General features: G+C 39.1%; 1 protein-coding gene and 1 pseudogene across 1 annotated transcript; both read left to right on the top strand.

Moving 5' to 3' along the window:
* The first annotated feature begins 219 nt into the window (after nt 1-219).
* Nucleotides 220-1,199, top strand: LOC122700398 (olfactory receptor 18-like). The gene has a single exon (XM_043913273.1). The coding sequence runs from the start codon at nt 363-365 to the stop codon at nt 1,197-1,199; it is 837 nt and encodes a 278-aa protein (XP_043769208.1). The 5' UTR covers nt 220-362.
* A 156-nt stretch (nt 1,200-1,355) lies between these two features.
* On the top strand, nt 1,356-26,025 carry LOC122700388 (annotated as a pseudogene).
* The last annotated feature ends 1,428 nt before the right edge of the window (nt 26,026-27,453 follow it).

Raw genomic sequence — 27,453 nt, 5'->3', positions numbered from 1 at the left:
TAATGTTCTTGTTCCCTTTCACTTTTCTGTGAAGTTTTATAATCTAAGAGTTTATAGACAGACATGTATAACACAGAAATCAAGGAGGAAAAATTCTAAGCAAATATAATTTTTCACAGTGAGAAATATTGTTGAAGGAACAGGGATATATAATCTTATAAATAAGTTAGTTGAATCCAAAATATGGACACAGTGCTGCATGACCATTTGTGTATTTCCTATTTTTCCAGTCCTCTTTTCTTTTTCCAAAGATATCCAACCTACATAGAATCAGAAATCTAACAAGTGTCTCAGAATTTTTCCTCCTGGGACTCTCAGATGATCCAGAACTGCAGCTTCTGCTCTGCATCCTGTTCCTGTCTATGTACCTGGTCACCATCCTGGGGAACCTGTTCATCATCCTGGCTGTCACCTCTGATCCTCACCTCCACACTCCCATGTACTTCTTCCTCTCCAACCTGTCCTTGGCTGACATCAGTTTCGTCTCCACCACCATCCCTAAGATGATTGTGAATATCCAAAGTCACAGCAGAGTCATCTCCTATACGGGCTGCCTGACACAGATGTCTACTTTTATCCTTTTTGGGTATATGGATTGTACTCTTCTTACTGTGATGGCCTATGACAGGTTTGTGGCCATCTGTCACCCACTGCATTACATGGTCATCATGAACCCACGCACCTGTTCCTGCTTAGTTTTGGTGTCTTTTATGGTTAGCCTTTTGGACTCCCAGGTGCACAATGTGATTGTGCTACAACTTCCCTGCATCGAGAATGTAGAAATTTCTAGTTTCTTCTGTGACCCTTCTCAACTCCTCAACCTTGCCTGTTCTGACATACTCACAAATAGTATAGTCAGGTATATTATTGGTGCCATGTCTGGTTTTCTCCCTACCTCAGGAATCTTTTTCTCTTACTATAAAATTCTTGTCTCCATTCTGAGTGCCCCCTCATCAGGTGGGAGGTATAAAGCCTTCTCCACCTGTGGTTCTCACCTGGCAGTTGTTTGCTTATTTTATGGAACAGCCCTAGGTGAGTATCTCAGCTCAGCTGTTTCACAATCTCCCAGGAAGAATGTAGCGGCCTCGGTGATGTACTCTGTGGTCACTCCCATGCTGAACCCCTTCATCTACAGCCTGAGGAACAAAGACATCAAAAGGGCCTTGTGGAGGCTCCTTAGCAGAACAATCTCTTCTTAGGACCTGGCCACCCATTTAAGTGTAGTCTTGAAAATGTAGCAAAACTAAACTTGGAGATATAAAAATTCTACCTCTCTCGTGTTTTTTGTAAGTCGTATGATCCCCTTGCCTTTTTTTGCTTTACACCTGAATATTGCTTCTCTTCCATGGTTTAACATGACAGTAGGGACACTGAGGACCTTTTGTGTATCATAATCACTCCTTGACTGAATCTCTTTATATCTACGGAGATTCAACAGTTTTCTTTGGTGGTGCAAGCATCCTTGAAAGATGAATCATTCCCTTTTTTTGGCCACTTTATTTTTTATTTTTATTTTTTGGCATATGGTGCTTTATTATTTCAAGAAAGGTAAAATCTCAACTGAAAGACGGAAAAGGATTTGTGTAGAAGGTGCTGTGACTGATTGAACATGTCCAAAGTGGTTTGTGAAGTTCTGTACTGGAGATTTCTCACTGGACGATGCTCCATAGTTAGGTAGACGAGTTGAAGTTGATAGCGATCAAATCAAGATATTAGGTGAGAATATAATTTGCACAAGCTTGATTATGTTTATTGCTTTGATATCTGGATTTCACATAAGTGAAAAAACCTTCTTGGCCATATTTCTGCTTGTGATTCTCTACTTAAGTGTAGTGAAAATGTTCTGTTTTTAAAACAAATTGTGACAGGCAATGTACAGTGGATACTGTAATCATGTGGAATGGAAGAGATCGTGGTGCAAGTGAAATGAATCACCACCAGCCACACCAAAGGGTGGTGTTCACCCAAAGAAGGTGATGTTGTGTATGGTGGAATTGGAAAGGAGTCCTGTTATTAATATGAGCTCCTCCTAGAAAACCAAATAATTAATTCCAACAAGTAATGCTCCCAGTTAGATCAACTGAAAGCAGTACTCCATGAAAAGCCTCCAGAATTAGTCAACAGAAAACGCATGATCATTCAACTATGAATTATGAAGTTGCCTGGAATATGGCAGAAATTAGTAGAACAAAACAGTGAATATGTTGTTCAAAAAAACTCTTTGATGAAAGTGAAAAATGTCTTTTATTTTTACTTAAAACCAGGACAACACAAGACCACATGATTCTTTCTTTTTTATTTTATTTTGGGTTTTGTTTCTTTTTTAAAACATTTAAAAAAATTAATTATTTTATTGAAGGGTAATTGCTTTACAGAATTTTGTTGTTTTCTGTCAAACCTCAACATGAATCAGCCATAGGTATACATATATTCCCCTCCCTTTTGAACCTCCCTCCTGTCTCGCTCCCCATCCCACACCCCTAGGTTGATACAGAGCCCCTATTTGAGTTTCCTGAGCCACACAGCAAATTCCCGTTGGCTATCTATTTTACATATGGTAATAAAAGTTTCCATGTTACTCTTTCCATACATCTCACCCTCTCCTCCCCTCTCCCCATTTCCATAAGTCTATTCTCTATGTCTGTTTCTCCATTGCTGTCCTGCAAATAAACTCTTCAGAACCATTTTTCTAGATTCCATATATATGTGTTAGAATACAATATTTATCTTTCTACTTCTGATTTACTTCATTCTGTATAATAGGTTCTAGGTTCATCCATGTCATTAGAACTGACTCAAATGCATCCCTTTTCATGGCTGAGTAATATTCCATTGTGTATATGTACCACACTTCTTTATCCATTCATTTGTCGATGGACATCTAGGTTGCTTTCATGTTCTAGCTATTGTAAATAGTGCTGCAAAGAACAATGGGATACATGTGTCTTTCTCAATTTTGGTTTCCTCAGGGTATATGCCTAGGAGTGGGATTGCTGGGTCATATGGTGGTTTTATTCCTAGTTTTTTAAGGAATGTCCATACTGTCTTCCATAGTGGCTGTATCAATTTATATTCCAACCAGCAGTGCAATAGTGTTTGTTTCCTTTTCTCCACACCCTCTCCAGCATTTATTGTTTGTAGACTTTTTGACGATGGCCATTCTGACAGGTGTGAGGTGATATTTCATTGTAGTTTTGATTTTCATTTCTCTAGTAATGAGCCACATTGAGCATTTTTCTTTCTTTTTTTTTTTTTTTTTAATTTCAACTACAGAGGGCAGGTCTTTATTCCCAATCCCGATCCCCCCTCCCACCTCCCTCTCCACCCGATTCCTCTGGGTCTTCCCAGTGCACCAGGCCCAAGCACTTGTCTCATGCATCCCACCTGGGCTGATGATCTGTTTCACCATAGATAGTATACATGCTGTTCTTTTGAAATATCCCACCCTCACATTCTCCCACAAAGTTCAAAAGTCTGTTCTGTATTTCTGTGTCTCTTTTTCTGTTTTGCATATAGGGTTATCGTTATCACCTTTCTAAATTCCATATATATGTGTTAGTATGCTGTAATGTTCTTTATCTTTCTGGCTTACTTCACTCTGTATAATGGGCTCCAGCTTCATCCATCTCATTAGGACTGGTTCAAATGAATTCTTTTTAATGGCTGAGTAATATTCCATGGTGTATATGTACCACAGCTTCCTTATCCATTCATCTGCTGATGGGCATCTAGGTTGCTTCCATGTCCTGGCTATTATAAACAGTGCTGCGATGAACATTGGGGTGCACGTGTCTCTTTCAGATCTGGTTTCCTCAGTGTGTATGCCCAGAAGTGGGATTGCTGGGTCATATGGCAGTTCTATTTCCAGTTTTTTAAGGAATCTCCACACTGTTTTCCATAGCGGCTGTACTAGTTTGCATTCCCACCAACAGTGTAAGAGGGTTCCCTTTTCTCCACACCCTCTCCAGCATTTATTGCTTGTAGACTTTTGGATAGCAGCCATCCTGACTGGCGTGTAATGGTACCTCATTGTGGTTTTGATTTGCATTTCTCTGATAATGAGTGATGTTGAGCATCTTTTCATGTGTTTGTTAGCCATCTGTATGTCTTCTTTGGAGAAATGTCTGTTTAGTTCTTTGGCCCATTTTTTGATTGGGTCATTTATTTTTCTGGAATTGAGCTTCAGGAGTTGCTTGTATATTTTTGAGATTAATCCTTTGTCTGTTTCTTCATTTGCTATTATTTTCTCCCAATCTGAGGGCTGTCTTTTCACCTTGCTTATAGTTTCCTTTGTAGTGCAAAAGCTTTTAAGTTTCATTAGGTCCCATTTGTTTATCTTTGCTTTTATTTCCAATATTCTGGGAGGTGGGTCATAGAGGATCTTGCTGTGATTTATGTCGGTGAGTGTTTTGCCTATGTTCTCCTCTAGGAGTTTTATAGTTTCTGGTCTTACATTTAGATCTTTAATCCATTTTGAGTTTATTTTTGTGTATGGTGTTAGAAAGTGTTCTAGTTTCATTCTTTTACAAGTGGTTGACCAGTTTTCCCAGCACCACTTGTTAAAGAGGTTGTCTTTTTTCCATTGTATATCCTTGCCTCCTTTGTCAAAGATACGGTGTCCATAGGTTCGTGGATTTATCTCTGGGCTTTCTATTCTGTTCCATTGATCTATATTTCTGTCTTTGTGCCAGTACCATACTGTCTTGATGACTGTGGCTTTGTAGTAGAGTCTGAAGTCAGGCAGGTTGATTCCTCCAGTTCCATTCTTCTTTCTCAAGATTATTTTGGCTATTCGAGGTTTTTTGTATTTCCATACAAATTGTGAAATTATTTGTTCTAGTTCTGTGAAAAATACCGTTGGTAGCTTGATAGGGATTGCTTTGAATCTATAGACTGCTTTGGGTAGAATAGCCATTTTGACAATATTGATTCTTCCAATCCAGGAACACGGTATGTTTCTCCATCTGTTTGTGTCCTCTTTGATTTCTTTCATCAGTGTTTTATAGTTTTCTATGTATAGGTCCTTTGTTTCTTTAGGTAGATATACTCCTAAGTATTTTATTCTTTTTGTTGCAATGGTGAATGGTATTGTTTCCTTAATTTCTCTTTCTGTTTTTTCATTGTTAGTATATAGGAATGCAAGGGATTTCTGTGTGTTAATTTTATATCCTGCAACTTTACTATATTCATTGATTAGCTCTAGTAATTTTCTGGTAGAGTCTTTAGGGTCTTCTATATAGAGGATCATGTCATCTGCAAACAGTGAGAGTTTTACTTCTTCTTTTCCTATCTGGATTCCTTTTACTTCTTTGTCTGCTCTGATTGCTGTGGCCAGAACTTCCAACACTATGTTGAATAGTAGTGGTGAGAGTGGGCACCCTTGTCTTGTTCCTGATTTCAGGGGAAATGCCTTCAATTTTTCACCATTGAGGGTGATGCTTGCTGTGGGTTTGTCATATATAGCTTTTATTATGTTGAGGTATGTTCCTTCTATTCCTGCTTTTTGGAGAGTTTTAATCATAAATGAGTGTTGAATTTTGTCAAAGGCTTTCTCTGCATCTATTGAGATAATCATATGGTTTTTATCTTTCAATTTGTTAATGTGGTGTATTACATTGATTGATTTGCGGATATTAAAGAATCCTTGCATTCCTGGGATAAAGCCCACTTGGTCATGGTGTATGATTTTTTTAATATGTTGTTGGATTCTGTTTGCTAGAATTTTGTTAAGGATTTTTGCATCTATGTTCATCAGTGATATTGGCCTGTAGTTTTCTTTTTTTGTGGCATCTTTGTCTGGTTTTGGAATTAGGGTGATGGTGGCCTCATAGAATGAGTTTGGAAGCTTACCTTCATCTGCAATTTTCTGGAAGAGTTTGAGTAAGATAGGTGTTAGCTCTTCTCTAAATTTTTGGTAGAATTCAGCTGTGAAGCCATCTGGTCCTGGGCTTTTGTTTGCTGGAAGATTTTTGATGACAGTTTCGATTTCCTTGCTTGTGATGGGTCTGTTAAGATCTTCTATTTCTTCCTGGTTCAGTTTTGGAAAGTTATACTTTTCTAAGAATTTGTCCATTTCATCCAAGTTGTCCATTTTATTGGCATAGAGCTGCTGGTAGTAGTCTCTTATGATCCTTTGTATTTCAGTGTTGTCTGTTGTGATCTCTCCATTTTCATTTCTAATTTTGTTAATTTGGTTTTTCTCTCTTTGTTTCTTAATGAGTCTTGCTAATGGTTTGTCAATTTTGTTTATTTTTTCAAAAAACCAGCTTTTAGCTTTGTTGATTTTTGCTATGGTCTCTTTAGTTTCTTTTGCATTTATTTCTGCCCTGATTTTTAAGATTTCTTTCCTTCTGCTAACTCTGGGGTTCTTCATTTCTTCCTTCTCTAATTGCTTTAGGTGTAGAGTTAGGTTATTTATTTGGTTTTTTTCTTGTTTCTTGATGTAAGCCTGTAATGCTATGAACCTTCCCCTTAGCACTGCTTTTACAGTGTCCCATAGGTTTTGGGTTGTTGTGTGTTCATTTTCATTCATTTCTATACATATTTTGATTTCTTTTTTGATTTCTTCTATGATTTGTTGGTTATTCAGAAGCGTGTTATTTAGCCTCCATATGTTTGAAGTTTTAACAATTTTTTTCCTGTAATTGAGATCTAATCTTACTGCACTGTGGTCAGAAAAGATGACTGGAATGATTTCAATTTTTTTGAATTTTCCAAGACCAGATTTATGGCCCAGGATGTGATCTATTCTGGAGAATGTTCCGTGTGCACTTGAGAAAAAGGTGAAGTTGATTGTTTTGGGGTGAAATGTCCTATAGATATCAATTAGGTCTAGCTGGTCCATTGTGTCATTTAAGGTTTGTGTTTCCTTGTTAATTTTCTGTTTAGTTGATCTATCCATATTTGTGAGTGGGGTATTAAAGTCTCCCACTATTATTGTGTTACTATTAATTTCCTCTTTCATACTCGTTAGTGTTTGCCGTGCATATTGCGGTGCTCCTATGTTGGGTGCATATATATTTATAATTGTTATATCTTCTTCTTGGATTGATCCTTTGATCATTATGTAGTGTCCTTCTTTGTCTCTTTTCACATCCTTTATTTGAAAGTCTATTTTATCTGATATGAGTATTGCGACTCCTGCTTTCTTTTGGTCTCCGTTTGCATGAAATATTTTTTTCCAGCCCTTCACTTTTAGTCTGTATGTGTCTCTTGTTTTGAGGTGGGTCTCTTGTAGACAGCATATATAGGGGTCTTGTTTTTGTATCCATTCAGCCAATCTTTGTCTTTTGGTTGGGGCATTCAACCCATTTACATTTAGGGTAATTATTGATAGGTGTGGTCCCGTTGCCATTTACTTTGTTGTTTTGGGTTCACGTTTATACAACCTTTCTGTATTTCCTGTCTAGAGAAGATCCTTTAGCATTTGTTGAAGAGCTGGTTTGGTGGTGCTGAATTCTCTCAGCTTTTGCTTATCTGTAAAGCTTTTGAATTCTCCTTCATATCTGAATGAGATCCTTGCTGGATACAGTAATCTAGGTTGTAGGTTATTCTCTTTCATTACTTTCAGTACGTCCTGCCATTCCCTTCTGGCCTGGAGGGTTTCTATTGATAGATCAGCTGTTATCCTTATGGGAATCCCTTTGTGTGTTATTTGTTGTTTTTCCCTTGCTGCTTTTAATATTTGTTCTTTGTGTTTGATCTTTGTTAATTTGATTAATATGTGTCTTGGGGTGTTTCGCCTTGGGTTTATCCTGTTTGGGACTCTCTGGGTTTCTTGGATTTGGGTGGCTATTTCCTTCCCCATTTTAGGGAAGTTTTCAGCTATTATCTCCTCGAGTATTTTCTCATGGCCTTTCTTTTTGTCTTCTTCTTCTGGAACTCCTATGATTCGAATGTTGGGGCGTTTCACAGTGTCCCAGAGGTCCCTGAGGTTGTCCTCATTTCTTTTGATCCTTTTTTCTTTTTTCCTCTCTGCTTCATTTATTTCCACCATTTTATCTTCTACCTCACTTATCCTATCTTCTGCCTCCGTTATTCTACTCTTGGTTCCCTCCAAAGTGTTTTTGATCTCATTCATTGCATTATTCATTTTTAATTGACTCTTTTTTATTTCTTCTAGGTCTTTATTAAACAGTTCTTGAATCTTTTCAATCTTTGTTTCCAGGCTATTTATCTGTAACTCCATTTTGTTTTCAAGATTTTGGATCATTTTTATTATCATTATTCTAAATTCTTTTTCAGGTAGATTCCCTATCTCCTCCTCTTTTGTTTGACTTGGTGGGCATTTTTCATGTTCCTTTACCTGTTGGGTATTTCTTTGCCTTTTCATCTTGTTTAGATTGTTGTATCTGGAGTGGGCTTTCTGTATTCTGGAGGTCTGTGGTTCCTTTTTATTGTGGAGGATTAACCCAGTGGGTGGGGTTAGACAATTGGCTTGTCAAGATTTCCTGGTTAGGGGAGCTTGCGTCAGTGTTCTGGTGCATGGAACTTGATTTCTTCTCTTTGGAGAGCAATGGAGTGCCCAGTAATGAGTTTTGAGATGGGTCTATGTGTTAGGTGTGTCCTTGGGCAGCCTGTATGTTGATGTTCAGGGCTATGTTCCTGCGTTGCTGGAGAATTTGCGTGGTATGTCTTGCTCTAAAACTTATTGGCTCTTGGGTGGTGGTTGGTTTCAGTGTAGGTATGGAGGCTTTTGGACGGTCACTTATTACTTAAAGTTCCATGTAGTCAGGAGTTTTCTGGTGTTCTCAGGTTTTGGGCTTAAGTCTCCTGCCTCTGGATTTCAGTTTTATTCTTCCTGTAGTCTCAGGACTTCTCCAACTATACAGCCCTGATAAGAAAACTTCTAGGTTAATGGCTAAAAGATTCTCCCCCGTTAGGGACACCCAGAGAGGTTCACAGAGTTACATGAAGAAGAGGAGAGGGAGGAGGGAGATAGAGATGAACAGGAGGAGAAAAAGGGGGACTCAAGAGGAGAGAGACAGATCTACGCAGCTGTCTGTTCCCAGAGTGTTCTCCGTAGCCCAGTCACCTACAAGGATTCACAGAATTGGATTGGGAAGAGAAGGGGAAAGGAGGAAATAGAGGTGTTCTGAGGTAGAAAACAGAGAGTCAAGATTGGGAGAGAATAATCTTCGGTTTAAAAATAGGGCTTCTCTTTTTTTTTTTTTTTTTGTAAGGTTATAGTGTAGTGAAAATGAAAATGAAGAGTAGTAGAGGAGTACTAGAGGACTTTAAAAGAAATAAGAGAAAAAGAAAAATAGAAAATAGAAGAGAAAAAGGAAAGAAAAAAAAAAAAAAAAAAAAAAAAAAAAAAAAAAAGAAAAAAAAAAAAAAAGAAAAAAAAAGAAAGAAAAAAAAATTTTTTTTTTTTCCCCCCTAATTAAAAAATCGTAAAAGTCTGTGGAAATGAAAGTTAAGGAGTAATGGGGGAGTAATAGGGGATTTTAAAGGAAAATAAAAGAGAAGAAAGAAAAAAGAAAAAAAACAAAAAAAGAAAAAAAAGAAAAAAAAATTAAAAAAAAAAAAAAAAAAGAGAAGTAAAATTATATCTAGGAGTTTCTCTGGAGCTGTTGCGGTCAGTGTGGGTTCGGCTCAGTTTCAGATAGCTCCTCGTTCCAGCTTACGCTTCTCGATATCTACAGGCCCCTCCGGTGTAGTCAGCGTTTCCTAGAGGGATTTTAATCTGTTGCACCAGTCCCTTCTGAAGCGGTTCCCTTTGTTTATTTGGCTTCTGTTTGCCGGTCTCTTCAGAGCCTCATTTCTGCCCTGACACAGGCAGGCGGAGGTGGACTCTCACCCAGGTAGCTAGCTCCGTCGCTCTGCGGGGCAGGGAGGGGCTTGCGCTGCAGGGAGTGGCTGGCGCCGTGGGGACAGGCCTGCGCCGCGGGGATGGGCTGGGGCTGCCGGGAGGGGCTGACGCTGCTTTCTCCGTCTGTGCTGCTCAGGCTGCCGGCTGTTCTATATGGAGCGCGCCCCACGCTGCGCGAGGCTCCAGCCCTCGGGTGTTCCACAAAAGCGCGGAAGGAAAAGCTGCGCCTGCTCTCTGTGCCTTCCCCGTCAGAGCGGTCCAGGCAGCCAGGGGCTTGGTGGGCGCACTCTCACCAGGTGTGGCGCGCCCACTCCCTTCCACGGTCCCAATCTCAGTTTCCGCTGGCGCCAGTCGGGCGCGCGCGCCTTCCGCCCTCCGCGTCCCCAGCCCCAGTCTCCGCCCGCGCCGGTCGGGTGCCTGCGCCCTGTGTCTCGCCGCGACCTTCCCCTCCCCCCTGCCTCCTGCCTCCGGCGGGGCTGGGCCGGTCCGCAGCCTGCGAGCTCCTCTCTGGACCCTCTCGGTCTCTTTGTTCTGCGAGCGGCCGGCAGTGTGTTCGGGCCGGTTAATTTACTCTCTCTCTTTTGGTCTCCCACAGTTCAAGTTGGCAACTCACAGAAGTTCCCTCCGATTGTCCTCAGGGCACTCGGCCCGGACCCTACCCCAAGCAATGCCGCCTAGGAGCTCCCGGGACGGATCTCCGTCCTTAGCTCTTTTGTCTCACTTTTTATCTTTTATATTTTGTCCTACCTCCTTTCGAAGACAATGGGCTGCTTCTCTGGGCGCCCGATGACCTCAGCTAGCGATCCGAAGTTGTTTTGCGAAGTTTGCTCTGCGTTCAGTTATTCTTTTGATGAATTTGTAGGAGAGAAAGTGGTCTCCCCGTCCTACTCCTCCGCCATCTTGAGCTGACTCGAGCATTTTTCATATGTCTGTTTTATGTGTGTAGCCATCTTATGTCTTCTTTGGAGAAATGTCTGTTTAGGTTTTTTTCCACTTTTTGATTGGGTTGTTTGTTTTTCTGGTACTGAGTTGTATGAGCTACTTGTAAATTTTGGAAATTAATCCTTTGTCAGTTGTTTCATTTGCTATTATTTTCTCCCATTCTGAGGGTTGTCTTTTCACCTCGCTTATAGTTTCCTTTGCTGTGCAAAAGCTTTGAAGTTTAATCAGGTCCCACTTGTTTGCTTTTGTTTTTATTTCCTTTACTGTAGGAGGCAGGTCATAGAGTATCCTGCTTTGATTTATGTCATCGAGTGTCCTGCCTATGTTTTCCTCTAAGAGTTTTATAGTTTCTGGTCTTACATTTAGGTCTTTAATTAATTTTGAGTTTATCTTTGTATATGGTGTTAGGAAGTGTTCCAATTTCATTCTTTTATATGTCGCTGTCCAGTTTTCCCAGCACCATTTATTGAAAAGGCTGTCTTTGCCCCATTGTATATTCTTGCCTCCTTTACAAAACTAAGGTAGCCATAGGTGCATAGGTTAATTTCTGGGATGTCTGTTTTGTTCCTTTGTTCTATATTTCTGTTTTTGTGCCAGTACCAGACTGTCTTAATGACTGTAGCTTTGTAGTATAATCTGAAGTCAGGAAGGTTGATTCCTCCAGCTCCATTCTTCTTTCTCAAGACTGCTTTTGCTATTCAGGGTCTTTTGTGTTTCCATATACATTGTGAAAAATTTTTATCTAGTTCTGTGAAAAATGTCATTGGTAGTTTGATAGGGATCACATTGAATCTGTAGATTGCATTTGGTAGTATAGTATTTTCACAATATTGATTCTTCTGACCCAGGGACATAGATTCTCTCTCCATTTGTTTATATTGTCTTTGATTTCTTTCATCAGTACATTTTTTTGTCTTCTTAGATAAGTTTATTCCTAGATATTTAGTTCTTTTTGTTGCAATGGTGAAGGGGATTGATTCCTTAATTTCTCTTTCTGACTTTTCATTGCTAGTATATAGAAATGCAAGTGGTTTCTGTGTATTGATTTTGTATCCTGCAACTTTGCTAAATTCACTGATTAACTCTAGTAATTTTCTGATGGTATCTTTAGAGTTTTCTATGTACAGTATCATGTCATCTGCAGGCAATGAGAACTTTATTTCTTTTCCAATCTGGATTCATTTTCTTTCTTTTTCTTCTCTGAATGATGTACTAGATTTCCAAAACTAGGTTGAATAATAGTGGTGAAGTGGACACCCTTGTCTTGTTCTTGATCTTAAGGGTAATGCTTTAAGTTTTTCACCCTTGAAAATAATGTTTTCTGTAGGCTTATCATATATGGCCTTTATTATATTGAGGTAGGTTCTATGCCCATTTTTTGAAGAGTTTTAATCATAAATGGGTGCTGAATTTTGTCAAAGGATTTTTATGCATCTATTGAGATTATCATACAATTTTTATCTTTGAATTTATTAACATGGTGTATCACACTCATTGATTTGTGCATATTGAAGAACCCTTGCTTCCCTGGAATAAACCCAAGTTGATCAAGGTGTGTGAATTTTTTGATGTGTTGCTGAATTCTGTTTGCTAAAATTTTGTTGAGGATATGTGTATCTATGTTCATCAGTGATATTGGTCTATAGTTTTCTTTTTTATGTGTTGTCTTTGTATGGTTTTGGTATCAGGGTGATGGTGGCCTTGTAGAATGAGGAGTTTGGAAGTGTTCCTTCATCTGCAATTTTTGGAAAGAGTTTTAGAAGGATAGGCATTATCTCTTCTCTAAATGTTAGAATTCTCCTGTGAAGCCATCTGATCCTGTGCTTTTGTTTTCTGGGAGATTTTGGATCACAGCTTCAATTTCAGTGCTTGTAATTGGGTTGTTCATAATTCCTATTTCTTCCTGGTTCAGTCTTGGAAGATTGAACTTTTCTAAGAATCTGTCCATTTCTTCCAGGTTACCCATTTTATTGCCATATAGTTGTTCATATTAGTCTCTTATAATCCTTTGTATTTCTGCTCTGTCTGCTGTAACCTCTCCTTTTTCATTTCTAATTTTGTTGATTTGATTCCTCTCTCCTTTTTTCTTGATGAGTCTGGCTAAAAGTTTGTCAATTTTGTTTATCTTCTCAAAGAAGCAGCTTTTAGTCTTATTAATCTTTACTATTGTTCCTTTGATTTCTTTTTCATTTATTTCTGCTTGGATCTTTATAAGTTATTTCTTTCTACTAATTTTTTTTTCTTCTTCTTTTTGCAGTTGTTTTAGGTGTAAAGTTAGGTTGTGTATTCCATGTTTTTCTTGTTTCTTGAGGTAGGATTGTATTGCTATAAACTTCCTTCTTATAACTTATTTTGCTGCACCCTATAGGTTATCAGTTGTCGTGTTTTCATTTTCATTTGTTTCTAGAAGTTTTTTTATTTCCTTTTTGATTTCTTCAGTAACCTGTTGACTATTTAGAAACATATTGTTTAATCTCCATGTGTTTTTGCTTCTTGCAGTTTTTTTCCTTGAAATTGATATCTAGTCTCATAGCCTTGTGTTCAGAAAAGATGCCTCATATGATTTCAATTTTTTAACATTTACTGAGGTTTGATTTGTGACCCAAGATGTGGTCTATCCTGGAGAATGTTTCATGTGCACTTGAGAAGAAGGTGTATTCTTCCACATTTGGATGAAATGTCCCGAAGATATCAATGAGATCCACCTCATATAATCTATCATTTAAGACTTGTGTTTCCTTATTAATTTTCTCTTTTGATGATCTGTCCATTGGTGTGAGTGGAGTGTTAAAGTCTCCTATTATTGTGTTACTGTCAGTTTCTCCTTTTATGTCTGTTAGTGTTTGTCTTATGTATTGAGGTGCTCCTATGTTGGGTGCATAGATATTTACAATTGTTATGTCTTCCTCTTGGATTGACCCCTTGATCAGTATGTAATCTGATCTCTTGTAATCCTTATTTCTTGTAATCTTCTTTGTTGTAAGGTCTATTTTGTTTGATATGAGGATTGCTACTCCAGCTTTCTTTTGCTTCTTATTTGCATGGAATATACTTTTCCATCCTCTCACTTTCAGTCTATATGTGTCTTTAGGTCTGAGATGGGTTTCTTGTAGACAACATATATATGGGTCTTGTTTTTGTATCCATTCAACAGTCTGTGTCTTTTGGTTGGAGCATTTAATATGTTTACATTTAAAGTAATTATTGATATATATGTTCCTATTATCATTTTCTTCATTGTTTGGAGTTGATTTTGTAGAACTTTTCCCTTCTCCTGTATTTTTTGACTATGTAAGTCCCTTTAACATTTGTTTTAAAGCTGGTTTGGTGGCACTGAATTCTCTTAACTTTTGCTTGTCTGAAGAGCTTTTTATTTCTCCATCAATTTTGAATGAGATCCTTGCCAGGTACGGTAATGTTGGTTGTAGATTTTTCCTTTTCAGTACTTTAAATGTATTCTGCCATTCCCTTCTGGCCTGCAGAGTTTCTGCTGAAAGATCAGCTGCTAAGCATATGGGATTTCCCTTGTATGTTACTTGTTGCTTTCCCCTTGTTGCTTTTAATATTCTTTCTTTGTATTTAATCTTTGTTAGTTTGATTAGTATGTATCTTGGTGTGTTTCTCCTTGGGTTTATCCTGTATGAGACTCTTTGCACCTCTTGGACTTGATTGACTATTTACTTTTCCATGTTGGGGTAATTTTCAACTATAGTCTCTTCAAGAATTTTCTCACACCCTTTCTTTTTCTCTTCTTCTTCTGGGACCCCTATAATTTGAATGTTACTGCATTTGATATTTTACCAGAGGTCTCTGAGTCTATCCTCAGTTCTTTTCATTCTTTTTACTTTACTCTGCTCTTCAGAAGTTTTTCACACCATTTTACCTTACAGATCACTGATTCATTATTCTGCTTCAGATATTCTGCTATTGTTTCCTTCCAGAGTATTTTTAATTTCAGTAATTGTGTTGTTTGTCTCTGTATGTTTTATTCTTTAATTCTTCTAAGTCTTTGTTAATTGATTCTTACATTTTCTTCATTTTGTTTTCAAGGTTTTTGATCATCTTTACTATCATCATTCTGAATTCTTTTTCAGGTATTTTGCCTATTTCCTCTTCATTTATTTGGACATCTGTGTTTCTAGTGTGATCCTTCATTTGTGTAGTATTTCCCTGCCTTTTCATTATTTTTTTTTAACTTAGTGTGTTTGAGGTGTCCATTTCCCAGGCTTCAAGGTTGATTTTTTCCTTTCTTTAGGTTTCTGCCCTCATAAGCTTGGTCCAGTGGTTTGTACAAGCTTCATATACGGTGAGACTTGTGCTGAGTTTTTGTTTGTTTGTTTGTTTTTCCTCTGATGGGCAAGGTTGAGTGAGGTGGTAATCCTATCTGCTGATGAGTGGGTTTGTACTTTTTTATTGTTTGTTGTTTAGATGAGGCGTCCTGCACAGGGTGCTACTGGTGGTTGGGTGATGCTGGGTCTTCTATTCAAGTGGTTTCCTTTGTGTGAGTTCTCTCTCTTTGATACTCCCTATAGTTAGTTCTTTGGTAGTCTAGGGTCTTGGCATCAGTGCTTCCACTCCAAATGCTCAGGGCTTGATTTCTGGTCAGGAACAAAGATTCTACAAGTGGTTTGTTGTGGCCTTAAGTGAGATTAAAACAAATACCAAAAATGAACCCCAGACAAATGGCAGTTACAAAATCAGGCAAATAATGATGAAAATATTGGAATATACACACACACATATATATACCCATTAGCAAAGTCAAGCAGTTCAACAAAAATAAAGTACAGTAGACTGGCCTGGTGAACAAAGGAAATAAAAAATTATATTTACCAGTTAAGAACAAAACTAACTTAAGCACAGACTGAAAAGCAAAACTAAAGCAATGTGCTAATTGGGGAATAAATTAATGCAAACAATACTAACAAATATGTTGAAAGGAAAGGAAAGAGAGAAAAGAAAGAAAGAAGAGAAATGCAAAGTTAAATAGAGGTAGATGAAGATTTATATGCATTAAAGATTAACTGCAAGGGGAAAAGAACAGTAGGAAAAGCAAACAAATGAATAAATGTAGAAAAAATAAAAATAGATTTAAAAAATTTAAATCAAAAAGAGAGAGAGAGAGAGAAAGGATAATTCCACAAAACTGTAAAAACCCAACATAGAGGCAGAGGTTTATAACAACAATAAAAAATGTGAATAAGAAAAAAAAAGCTCAAAAGCTTAATTATATTTCATAGTGCCAGTAAAATCAACAACTACAACAGAGGGGGGAAATAGGCAATAAAAGAAAGAAAAAAACATTCGCAAAGAATCTACAGAATAAGTCAAAGCATAAGAATAATAAATGTTTTTCTTGAGTCACTGCTGTCAGAGTCCTTTCCCTCACTGGGAGTCACAGTCCACCTCACCTCCCTAGGATGCCCTCCAACACTGTGCTGTTCTCTGGACCTGCTACGGGGGCAGCTCAGATTCTAATCTAGTCCTACTCTCGTGTGTTCTTGCCTCCAATGTCTGCAGCTATCAGAACGAGTGCATTTTCTTTTCAGGGAGCTCTCAATGTCCTTTTATATAGTCCATAGACACAGAGTCTGCCTAGCTGATCACGTAGAATTTGTAGCTTGTACATCTAGTAGAAAGGTTTTGGTTCTTCTTCCTTAGCAACACTACCCCTGGATTTCAGTTGTTTTATTTTCACCTCTGCATGTGGGTCATCCATTGGAGTTTGCTCCTGAGGCTTCCCTGGAGGTCTTGGGTCTACGCCTGTGAGGGCCAGGTGTGGAGGTGGTGCAGCTGCTTGAGTCTCAGGGATCCTGGCAGCACCAGGTACTCAGGGGAATCGGCGGCTAGGGCAGCAGGAAATATAGTGCTCTAGAAGGGTATGGCAACCAGTATTGGTCAATACACTCCCATATTCCTGTCTGGTGAACTCCCCTGACAGAGAAGTCTGGCAGGCCAGTCCACAGGATCACAAAAAGCTGGACATGACCGAAGCAACTCTGTGTGCATAGACGCAAGACTTGTTTTGCCTGTGGCAGCTCCGCCCCAGTGAGAATTGGGCATGAAGGTGGCACAGCTGCTTGGCTTGAAGGGACCCTGGTAGTGCCAAGTGTTCAGGGACACACACTGCCTCCACCGCAGGTGTTAAGGCCCTATCAGAGTCTTTTTTCAAGCCTTTTGTAGCTGGTGATCAGAAGGCCTCTTTGGCCAGTCTTTCTCTGTAGCTCTGCCTATTCTGGTATTTAGAGGTCTCCCATTGCCTGGGGTCATTCTTCGTCATTTGGCACATCAGACACATAGAGGGGGCCCCCCCAAGCTGGGGTCTTACTCTGTAGATTGGCATGTCAGGTACTTAAAGGAGCACAGTGGGTGGGGTCCTACTCTGTAGTTCAGTGAATCAGGCGTTTGATGGGCCAGCCTCTCTGTTGTTCAGCTGTCAGTGCTGGCATGTGGGGAGAGAGGCTCTGATGATGGCTCCACCCACTGTGCATGATTCAGCAGTATCACGTTGCTTCCATGGCTGCCCGGCTTTCTTCCATTGGCATTTCCTACCACAGTCTCCTCCCTTATATTCCCTCAATCCCCCTGGGATTGCTCCACAGTCCTTAAACTCCAGCTCCCAGTCTCTGCACCTTCCAGGGGACCTGCATCCCTGTCCAGGGTATGTACAGCTGTGGCAAGGACAGCCTGATTCTCATGCCATTAGGCTGCCTCAGATCAGCTGTTTCACTCTCAGCCTTAAATGTTTCTCCTCTGACTTAGACAGTTGCCCTGATGTGATGATCAGAGCCCTGCTTCAGTTCCCCCACCCACCTAGGGCAGGTTCAGTCCTATTAATGCTCCTGTTTTTTTTCCCCTAATTCCTTCATCCTACCGAATTTTGCATGGTTCTATATATTCTTTTCCACTGGTCAGGTACTTCTGTCCACTCTCAGCTGGTGTTCTGCATGCACTTCTGTGTCTGAAGGTGTATCCCTGATGTATTTGTGGAGAGAGATGTACTCCATGTCCACCTACTTCTCTGCCATCTTGTTTTCTCCCTGCCACGTTATTTTTTTTAATTGAGGATATTTGCTTTACAGAATTTTGTGGTTTTATGTTATACATCGACAAGAAGCAGTCATAGGTACACTCATGTCCCCTTTTAATACACTGAAAATTTGAGAGTTTGTCACAGTCCTTACATATTTTTCACAGAAAATTCTATTTTTCAAATGTCTGCATTGCAGTTATGTGTGAGGAGGCATGCTACTGCTTCTCAACCTTGGGTTTTATTGCAATCATCTGGGACGCTTAAAAATACTGACCATTGGTTCTCACCATCAGATATCCAGATTTAACTGGATCTGGGTGTATTTTGAAGTTTCCCTGGTGGCTCAGCTGGTAAAGAATCTTCCTGCAATGAGGGAGACCTGGGTTTGACCCCTGGATTCAGAAGATACCCTGCAGGTGGGCATGGGCAACCCACTCCAGTATTCTTGCCTGTAGAATCCCCATGGACAGAGGAGCCTGGAAGGCTACAGTCCATGGGGTGGCAAAGAGTTGGACATGACTGAGTGACTAGCACAAGGCATGTTCTGAGCATGAGGATTTTGAAAACACTCAGGTGGTTCTAGTGTGTGGCCAAGGTTGTCAACTACTGATCCAAGTCAGATCTTTCCATCAAAGGTGAACTTTATGCCTTGGGTCCTAACTGCTCATGTACAATTGTTGAAGATCCAGAAGAGATTAGAGGGCAAAGGGGGATGATATGAAGACCCTGATGTAGCAACAAGTGATGTGTTTTTCCCATTATTTCTGATAAATTTCTTCACATAGCTTCTCTACATCATATGCATGGGCTTCAATTCCAAGTGAAGTGCTTGAAATCACTGCTCTATGTTGCATGTTGCATTCAACTTACATACTTTCAACAGTGGTCTGGAAATGTCTCTTTGCTTTAAAAACTCACTTGATCCCTATACACCCCTCAAGCTATTGGTGGAATAGCTTCTTCAGTCAGTTATGATTGCTGTTACCTCTTTGTTCTTTCTTGCATTTCGTCCTACATAATGTGTTAACCAACTCTGTTAAATATTCATCATTAAAATGACTAATTTGCTTCTATCGCTTCTTTAGTTTGGCAATTCTGAATCTGTGGTTCCACACAAACGTCTCCATCCTTGTAGAAATCTGCATCAGAGGTTTCCATCCTGAGTCTGTCTTCCTGCCTGTGCTAAGGAAGGATCCTGAAACTTCGTCACACTCCAGGAAGGAGACGGGGAGTGAGTCTGTGCTTCTTGGTCATGCTCTAGCAGGGATGCAACCCAACCCAGTAATTGCTAAGGGAGACAGAAAGGGATGAAGGGAGTGTTGGGAGCATGATTTCCTCCTCAAGCAGAATGAACATCACAGTTGGTATAGAAAGATGAGAGGGCACAAATCTACAGGGGTTTGGAATAGAGCCCTTTGAAGTTTATGTTCTTAGTTCTGGTTGGGGTGTGAGAACTCTCATTCAGAGTCCTGCTTCCACTCTCAGTGGTCTGGTTCTGACTAGCATCTCTCCCACCAGAGCAGCAAATGGGTCTCTGTAACCTTTCCCCTGAGCACTTCAGTTCATTATGAGAGAGGTACTGAGGATGAGGAAAATGACTTGAGCCATAAAATCATGTACTGCTATGGAAGGCTGTCTAAATGTCAGGCTCTGAAGTATAAGTTCTATAGTTTTTGCTTGATTACACCTGCAGAATTTCTCCCCAAATGTATGTACACATATTTCTATTATTTTAATAAGATGAAAGAAGTGAAACATTTTATGTCACATGTACCAGGTCATGAGTTAGAGGATGTTAAAGCCAAGTTTGAAGCTGGTTATTCTGGGCAGAATGATTCCAGACACAGGGCGTCTGGGAAGACTACTCCCTGCCACCTGAACAGTCCTGTCCCTTCCCTGTCAGTCCTGTCAGAGACTCCCTGCTCACTGTGCCCTTCCACTTTCAGTTTTCTGGAGGACACAGTGGAGGTTACTAGGTAGCACCTGCTGCATCAACTATGGAAAGAACATCTGAGATCACAGACAACCATAGAAATAATTGGGACCTGAAATTTTAGAGATGTCTCTGTTGATGCTCTTCCTGGATTTCACTTCCTCTGTCCACTCCTCCTCCATACTTATCGTCAGCTGACTCAGTCATGAAAGGAGACACAAAGTCTGTCTTTTGGTCCGTTTCTACTTAGAAAATGAAAACTGTTTAAAATAAAATGCCCTTTATTATGTTGAGGTATGTTCCTTCTATTCCTGCTTTCTGGAGAGTTTTTATCATAAATGGATGTTGAATTTTGTCAAAGGCTTTCTCTGCATCTATTGAGATAATCATATGGTTTTTATCTTTCAATTTGTTAATGTGGTGTATTACATTGATTGATTTGTGGATATTAAAGAATCCTTGCATTCTTGGGATAAAGACCACTTGGTCATGATGTATGATCTTTTTAATATGTTGTTGGATTCTGTTTGCTAGAATTTTGTTAAGGATTTTTGCATCTATGTTCATCAGTGATATTGGCCTGTAGTTTTCTTTTTTTGTGGCAACTTTGTCTGATTTTGGTATTAGGGTGATGGTGGCCTCATAGAATGAGTTTGGAAGTTTACTTTCTGAAATTTTCTAGAAGAGTTTGAGTAAGATAGGTGTTAGCTCTTCTCTAAAATTTGGTAGAATTCAGCTGTGAAGCCATCTGGTCCTGGGCTTTTGTTTGCTGGAAGATTTCTGATTACAGTTTTGATTTCTGTGCTTGTGATGGGTCTGTTAAGATCTTCTATTTCTTCCTGATTCAGTTTTGGAAAGCTATACTTTTCTAAGAATTTGTCCATTTCTTCCAAGTTGTCCATTTTATTGGCATAGAGCTGCTGGTAGTAGTCTCTTATGATCCTTTGAATTTCTGTGTTTTCTGTTGAGATCTCTCCATTTTCATTTCTAATTTTGTTGATTTGATTCTTCTCCCTTTGTTTCTTGATGAGCAAACATTATCTTCAATGGTGAAAAATTGAGAGCATTTCCCCTAAAGTCAGGAAAGGCAAGGGTGCCCACTCTCACCACTACTATTCAACATTGTTTTGAAAGTTTTGGCCACAGCAATCAGAGCAGAAAAAGAAATAAAAGGAATCCAGATTGGAAAAGAAGAAGTAAAACTCTCACTGTTTGCAGATGACATGATCCTCTACGTAGAAAACTCTAAGACTCTACCAGAAAATTACTAGAGCTAATCAATGAATATAGTAAAGTTGCAGGCTATAAAATTAACACAGAGAATTCCCTTGCATTCCTATACACTAAGAATGAGAAAACAGAAAATGAAATTAAGGAAACAATACCATTCACCAATGCAACGAAAAGAATAAAATACTTAGGAATATATCTACCTAAAGAAACAAAAGACCTATATATAGAAAATTATAAAACACTGATGAAAGATATCAAAGAGGACACAAATAGATGGAGAAATATACCGTGTTCATGGATTGGAAGAATCAATATTGTGAAAATGAGTATACTATCCAAAGCAATCTATAGATTCAATGCAATCCCTATCAAGCTACCAACGGTATTTTTCACAGAACTAGAACAAACAATTGCACAATTTGTACGGAAATACAAGAAACCTCGAATAGCCAAAGCAATCTTGAGAAAGAAGAATCAAACTGAAGGAATCAACCTGCCTGACTTCAGGCTCTACTACAAAGCCACAGTCATCAAGACAGTATGGTACTGGCACAAAGACAGAAATATAGATCAATGGAACAAAATAGAAAGCCCAGAGATAAATCCACATACCTATGGACACCTTATCTTTGACAAAGGAGACAAGAATATACAATGGAGAAAAGACAATCTCTTTCACAAGTGGTTCTGGGAAACTTGTCAACCACTTGTAAAAGAATGAAACTAGAACACTTTCTAACACCATACATAAAAATAAACTCAAAATGGATTAAAGATCTAAATGTAAGACCAGAAACAAACTCCTAGAGGAGAACATAGGCAAAACACTCTCCGACATAAATCACAGCAGGATCCTCTATGACCCACCTCCCAGAATATTGGAAATAAAAGCAAAAATAAACAAATGGGACCTAATGAAACTTAAAAGCTTATGCACAACAAAGGAAACTCTAAGCAAGGTGAAAAGACAGCCCTCAGATTGGGAGAAAATAATAGCAAATGAAGCAACGGACAAAGGATTAATCTCAAAAATATACAAGCAACTCCTGCAGCTCAGTGCCAGAAAAATAAACGACCCAATCAAAAAATGGGCCAAAGATCTAAACAGACATTTCTCCAAAGAAGACATACAGATGGCTAACAAACACATGAAAAGATGCTCAACATCACTCATTATCAGAGAAATGCAAATCAAAACCTCAATGAGATACCATTACATGCCAGTCAGAATGGCTGCTATCCAAAAGTCTACAAGCAATAAATGCTGGAGAGGGTGTGGAGAAAAGGGAACCCTCTTACACTGTTGGTGGGAATGCAAACTAGTACAGCCACTATGGAGAACAGTGTGGAGATTCCTTAAAAACTGGAAATAGAACTGCCATATGACCCAGCAACCCCACTCCTGGGCATACACACTGAGGAAACCAGATCTGAAAGAGACACGTGTACCCCAATGTTCATCGCAGCACTGTTTATAATAGCCAGGACATGGAAGCAACCTAGATGCCCATCAGCAGATGAATGGATAAGGAAGCTGTGGTATATATGCACTATGGAATATTACACAGCCATTAAAAAGAATTCATTTGAATCAGTTCTAATGAGATGGATGAAACTGTAGCCCATTATACAGAGTGAAGTAAGCCAGAATGATAAAGACCAATACAGTGTACAGACACATATATATGGAATTTAGAAAGATAGTAATGATAACCCTATATGCAAAACAGAAAAAGAGACACAGATGTACAGAGCAGACTTTTAGACTGTGTGGGAGAAGGTGAGGGTGGGATGTTCTGCGAGAGCAGCACTGAAACAAGTATACTATCAAGGGTGAAACAGATCACCAGCCCAGGTTGGATGCATGAGACAAGTGCTCAGGGCTGGTGCACTGGGAAGACCCAGAGGGATGGGATGGAGAGGGAGGAGGGAAGGGGGATCAGGAAGGGGAACACGTGTAAGTCCATGGCTGATTCATGTCAATGTATGGCAAAAACCACTACAATATTGTAAAGTAATTAGCCTCCAAGTAATAAAAATAAATGGGAAAAAATAAATAAAAATTCATATTTTTTACACTATGTTGTGATTTGTTGTGTTATAAAAGTAATACTGGTTTTAAAATGTTCATATTTTAAAAATATGTGATGGTTATTGTGAGAGTAATAATAGGTAATATTTTTTAAATTTTTATTTATATATTGTGTAGATATATAAATGGGGCTTCCCAGGTGGCTCAGTGGTAAAGAATTCAAATGCCAATGCAAGATATGTGGATTCGATCCTGGGTTGAGAAGATCCCCTGGAGGAGGACATGGAAACCCACTCCAGTATTCTTGCCTGCAGAGTCCTCATGGACAGAGAAGCCTGACAGGCCACAGTCCACAGGGTTGCAGAGAGCTGGACATGACTGAAGCGACTGAGCATGCATGCAGATACATAAATGATGAAAAATTATTCGGCCATGAAAAAAGGAAATCCTGCCATTTCTGCCAACATGAATGGACTTAGAGAATATTATGCTTATTATAATATATACACCATACACAGAAAGTCAGACACTGCATGATCTCACTGATGTGTGGAATCGATGAAAATCAAACTCTTAGGACCATAGATTTGAACTGTAGTTGTGAGAAGCAAGTTGTTGGGAAAATGGGGAGATGTTGGTGAAAGTGTACAAACTTTCAGTTAAAAAATAAGTAAGTTTCGTGGCTCTAATAAGCAGCCTGGTGGTTATTAGCTAATAATTCTGTATCATATTGAGGTTTGCTAAGAGAGACCGGCTTAGCTGTTACTACCACTAGTACATACACTAATACTCACACATGTGAGGTGACATATGTTAAATAACTTGATCGTGGTGATCACTCACAATGTCTGTGTGTATTAAATCATCATTTTGAACATCTTTTAAAAAGCTCCACATTGCACAGGCAAAATATATGCAATTTTGTCATTCATACTTGTAAACTGAAAAACAACAACAACAACAGTGAAGTAGTAGTATTCTGCCAGAACACAATAGAATACAAAGAAGCAATGTGGTCTCCAGTGGGAGCTTGATATATGACACAGGGAACACAACCCAGTGCTCTGTGACAACCTGGAGGGATAGGGTGGGGAGGGAGATGGAAGGAGGGTTCAGGCGGGAGGGGACACATATATGCCTGTGGCCGATTCATGTGGATATATGGCAGAGGCCAATACAATACTGTAAAGTAATTATCCGCCAATTAAAATAAATAAATAAATAATTTAAAAAGTAATGTTGTCTCACACATGATACATTTTACCGAGATGGTATTGGATTGAAACAAATCACTCCGTATAAAATAAAAAGGTCCAAGTAGGTTTCTTAAATTGTGTTGTCACTTAATGATTGACAATGCTCTGTACACACTGACACCATGTTTGTAGTCATCAATGCAGTGTGATCATGTGCACTTCATTGAAACATACTGATTGAAAACTCAAGTCCACCTAAGTCAAAGATGGAAGTATATACTAAATGACTAAAAAAAAACCCAGTCCTGATACTTGACTAATCACTTATTTCATGAAAGATGAAAGACAGAGAAACAAAAGAATGATAAAACAGAATACCACATAGAAATATGTTCTGATTATCTTTAATTAGAATTCTGATAACACAGTTCTGCATGTCATAGAAATTTGCAAATACTCTAAATGAAGAAAATATCTAGAATTGCATTTGAATAAGATAAAAATCCTATACTTATGCCTTAATCTCTTTAAATTCAAATTATGTTTTTCCTTAAAAGGGGGAAGGGAATTTCTCATCCTATATTATTTCTACAGAGTAGGTTGCAGTAAAACTGAGCTCATGGATATATAACTTCTAATGTGCTTGTTACCTTTCACTTTTCAGTGAAGTTTTATAAAGTAAGCACAGAAACCAAGGAGGACACAATTCTAAGCAGAGAGAATTTGTCATGCTGAGAAGTATTGCTAAAGGTAGTGGGGTGTGTGGTCTTGGAAATGAATTGCTCGAATCCAAAATATGGACACAGTGCTGCATGACCATTTACTTATTTTCTATTTTTCCAGCGATTTTTTCCTTTTCTTGAGGTGTCCAAGCTACAGCGAACTGGAAATCTAACAAGTGTCTCAAAATTCTTCCTCATGGGCCTCTCAGATGATCCAGAACTGCAGCCTTTGCTCTTTATCCTGTTCCTGTCCACATACCTGATGACCATGCTTGGGAACCTGCTCATCAGCCTGGTTGTAATCTCTGACCTCCACCTCCACACTCTAACCTGACCTTGGCTGATCTTGGTTTCATCTCCAGCATTGTCCCCAAAAAGATTGTGAACAGCAGAGTCATCTCCTATTATGACTGCCTGACTCAGATGTCTATTTTCATCCTTTTTGGGTGTGTGGATGGTACTCTTCTTACTGCAACATCCTATGACAAGTTTGTGGCCATCTGTCACCCATTGCGCTACCTGGTCATCATGAACCCACGCCTCTGTTGCTTCTTAGTTTTGATGTCTCTTTGGTTAACCTTTTTGAGTCCCAAGTGCACAGTAGGATTGAGTCAAAATTTACCTGCTTCAGGAATGTATAAATTTCTAATTTCTTCTGTGACCTGTCTCAACTCCTCCATCTTGCCTGTTCTGATATTTTCACCAGTAACATAGTCATGTATATTGTTGGTGTCATCTCTGGTTTTCCCCTTTATCAGAGATCTTTTTCTCTGACTATAAAATTCTTTCTTCCATGCTGAGAGTCCCCTCAACAGGTGGGAAATATAAGGCCTTCTCTCACCTGGCAGGTGTTTGCTTATTTTATGGAACAGGCCTTGGTGTGTACCTCAGCTCAGCCATCTCACAATCTCTCAGCTTCCTGAGCACAATCTCTCCTGCATCCTTCGATGCAGTGGCCTTGGTGGTGTACACTGTGGTCACCCCCATGCTGAACCCCTTCATCTACAGCCTGAGGAACAGAGACATCAAAAGGGGCCATGTGGCGCTTACTCAGCAAAATGTTCTAATCTTAGTAACTCTTGTCCATTTGAAATGTGGGTCGGAAAATGTACAAAATTAGCATCTAGATCCAAAAATTCTACCTCTCTCATGACACCATTTCTGTAGCCCTTATGATTTCACTTCTCTTCCTTAACATCTTAATTATTGCTTCTCTTTTATATCCTTAATCTGACCATTTGGGAGTTCTCTGATCCTATGTATATCATAATCACTTTTTGACTGAATGTTATTATATCTATAGAGATTCTCTAGTTTATCTTTGGTAGTCCAAGCATCCTCAAAAGAATAATTCCTTTTTAATATATTGAAAATTTATGAGCTTTTCCCAGCTCTTGTGTGTTTCACATAGTAAATTTTATTTTTCAAATCTGTGTATTTAGGTTATGTGTGAGGATGTGTGAATGTGTTAATCGCTTTGGTTGTGTCTGACTCTTTGTGACCCCATGTACTGTAGCCTGCCTGGCTCCTCTGTCCATGTAATTCTCCAGGCAAGAAATCTGGGTTGCTATGCCCATCTCTGGGAGATCTTCCCCACCCAGGGATTGAACCAAGGTCTTCCACATTGCAGGCAGATTCTTTACCATCTAAGCCACCAGAGAATGTCACTGCTCTTCAATCTTGGGTTTTGTTGAAATAATCTGGGAAGTTTAAAGTACTCAACACTGAGTCCCACTGTTATGGAGTTCAAGCTTGCTCTTGTTACCATATGACAGGCCAATGAATCAGAAGCGAGGTGTTGAGGCAAAGAATATGACTATTGAGAAAGCTGACAGACCAAGAAGATGGCAGACTACTGTCTCAAAAGAACAATCTTATTGGGATCAGGATGCCATTTTTTTTTTTTAAAGAAAAGGGAGGGTAAGTGAGGAAGTAAAGTAAAAAAAGGCTATTAATCTTACAAATATCTCCTGGAATGGCCAGTCTCAGAGAGAGGATGTGTTATTTTCTTCCTTCCTGTAGCCACCCACAGATGGACAGGGTATTGAACATGGCATTTTGGTTCAACATTCAGGCAGAGGGGAGGGTTTCCCAAGGCAGGCCATTATGTATAGACAGTATCCTTTCAGTGAACAAAAGCAATAGGAAGAAAAGTTTAAAGTCAAATAAACATGGGAGGGGGGACCGGGATGGGGAATACTTGTAAATCTATGGCTGATTCATATCAATGTATGACAAAACCCACTGAAATGTTGTGAAGTAATTAGCCTCCAACTAATAAAAAATTAAAAAAAAGTAATAAAGTCAAATAAACAGATCTAACATGGAGTCTCTAATAACACCACCAGATACTGTGATTTATTTGGACTTGGGTTTCTTCAATAACTCTTTAGCCAAATCCCTTTATTAAATTCTCTTTATTAAAATGACTAACTGGTTTCTCTTTTCTTGAGTGAACCCTGAATGATATTGTAGCATGGACATAAAGATATGTTTAGAGTTGTCTGTAATTGGAAGATGCAAATTATTCACAGAAAAAGGTGGTTAT

This window comes from Cervus elaphus, chromosome 9 (assembly GCF_910594005.1).
Source record: "Cervus elaphus chromosome 9, mCerEla1.1, whole genome shotgun sequence".
In the NCBI taxonomy this organism is placed as follows: Eukaryota; Metazoa; Chordata; class Mammalia; order Artiodactyla; family Cervidae; genus Cervus; species Cervus elaphus.
This window is presented reverse-complemented; position numbering and strand designations above follow the sequence as displayed.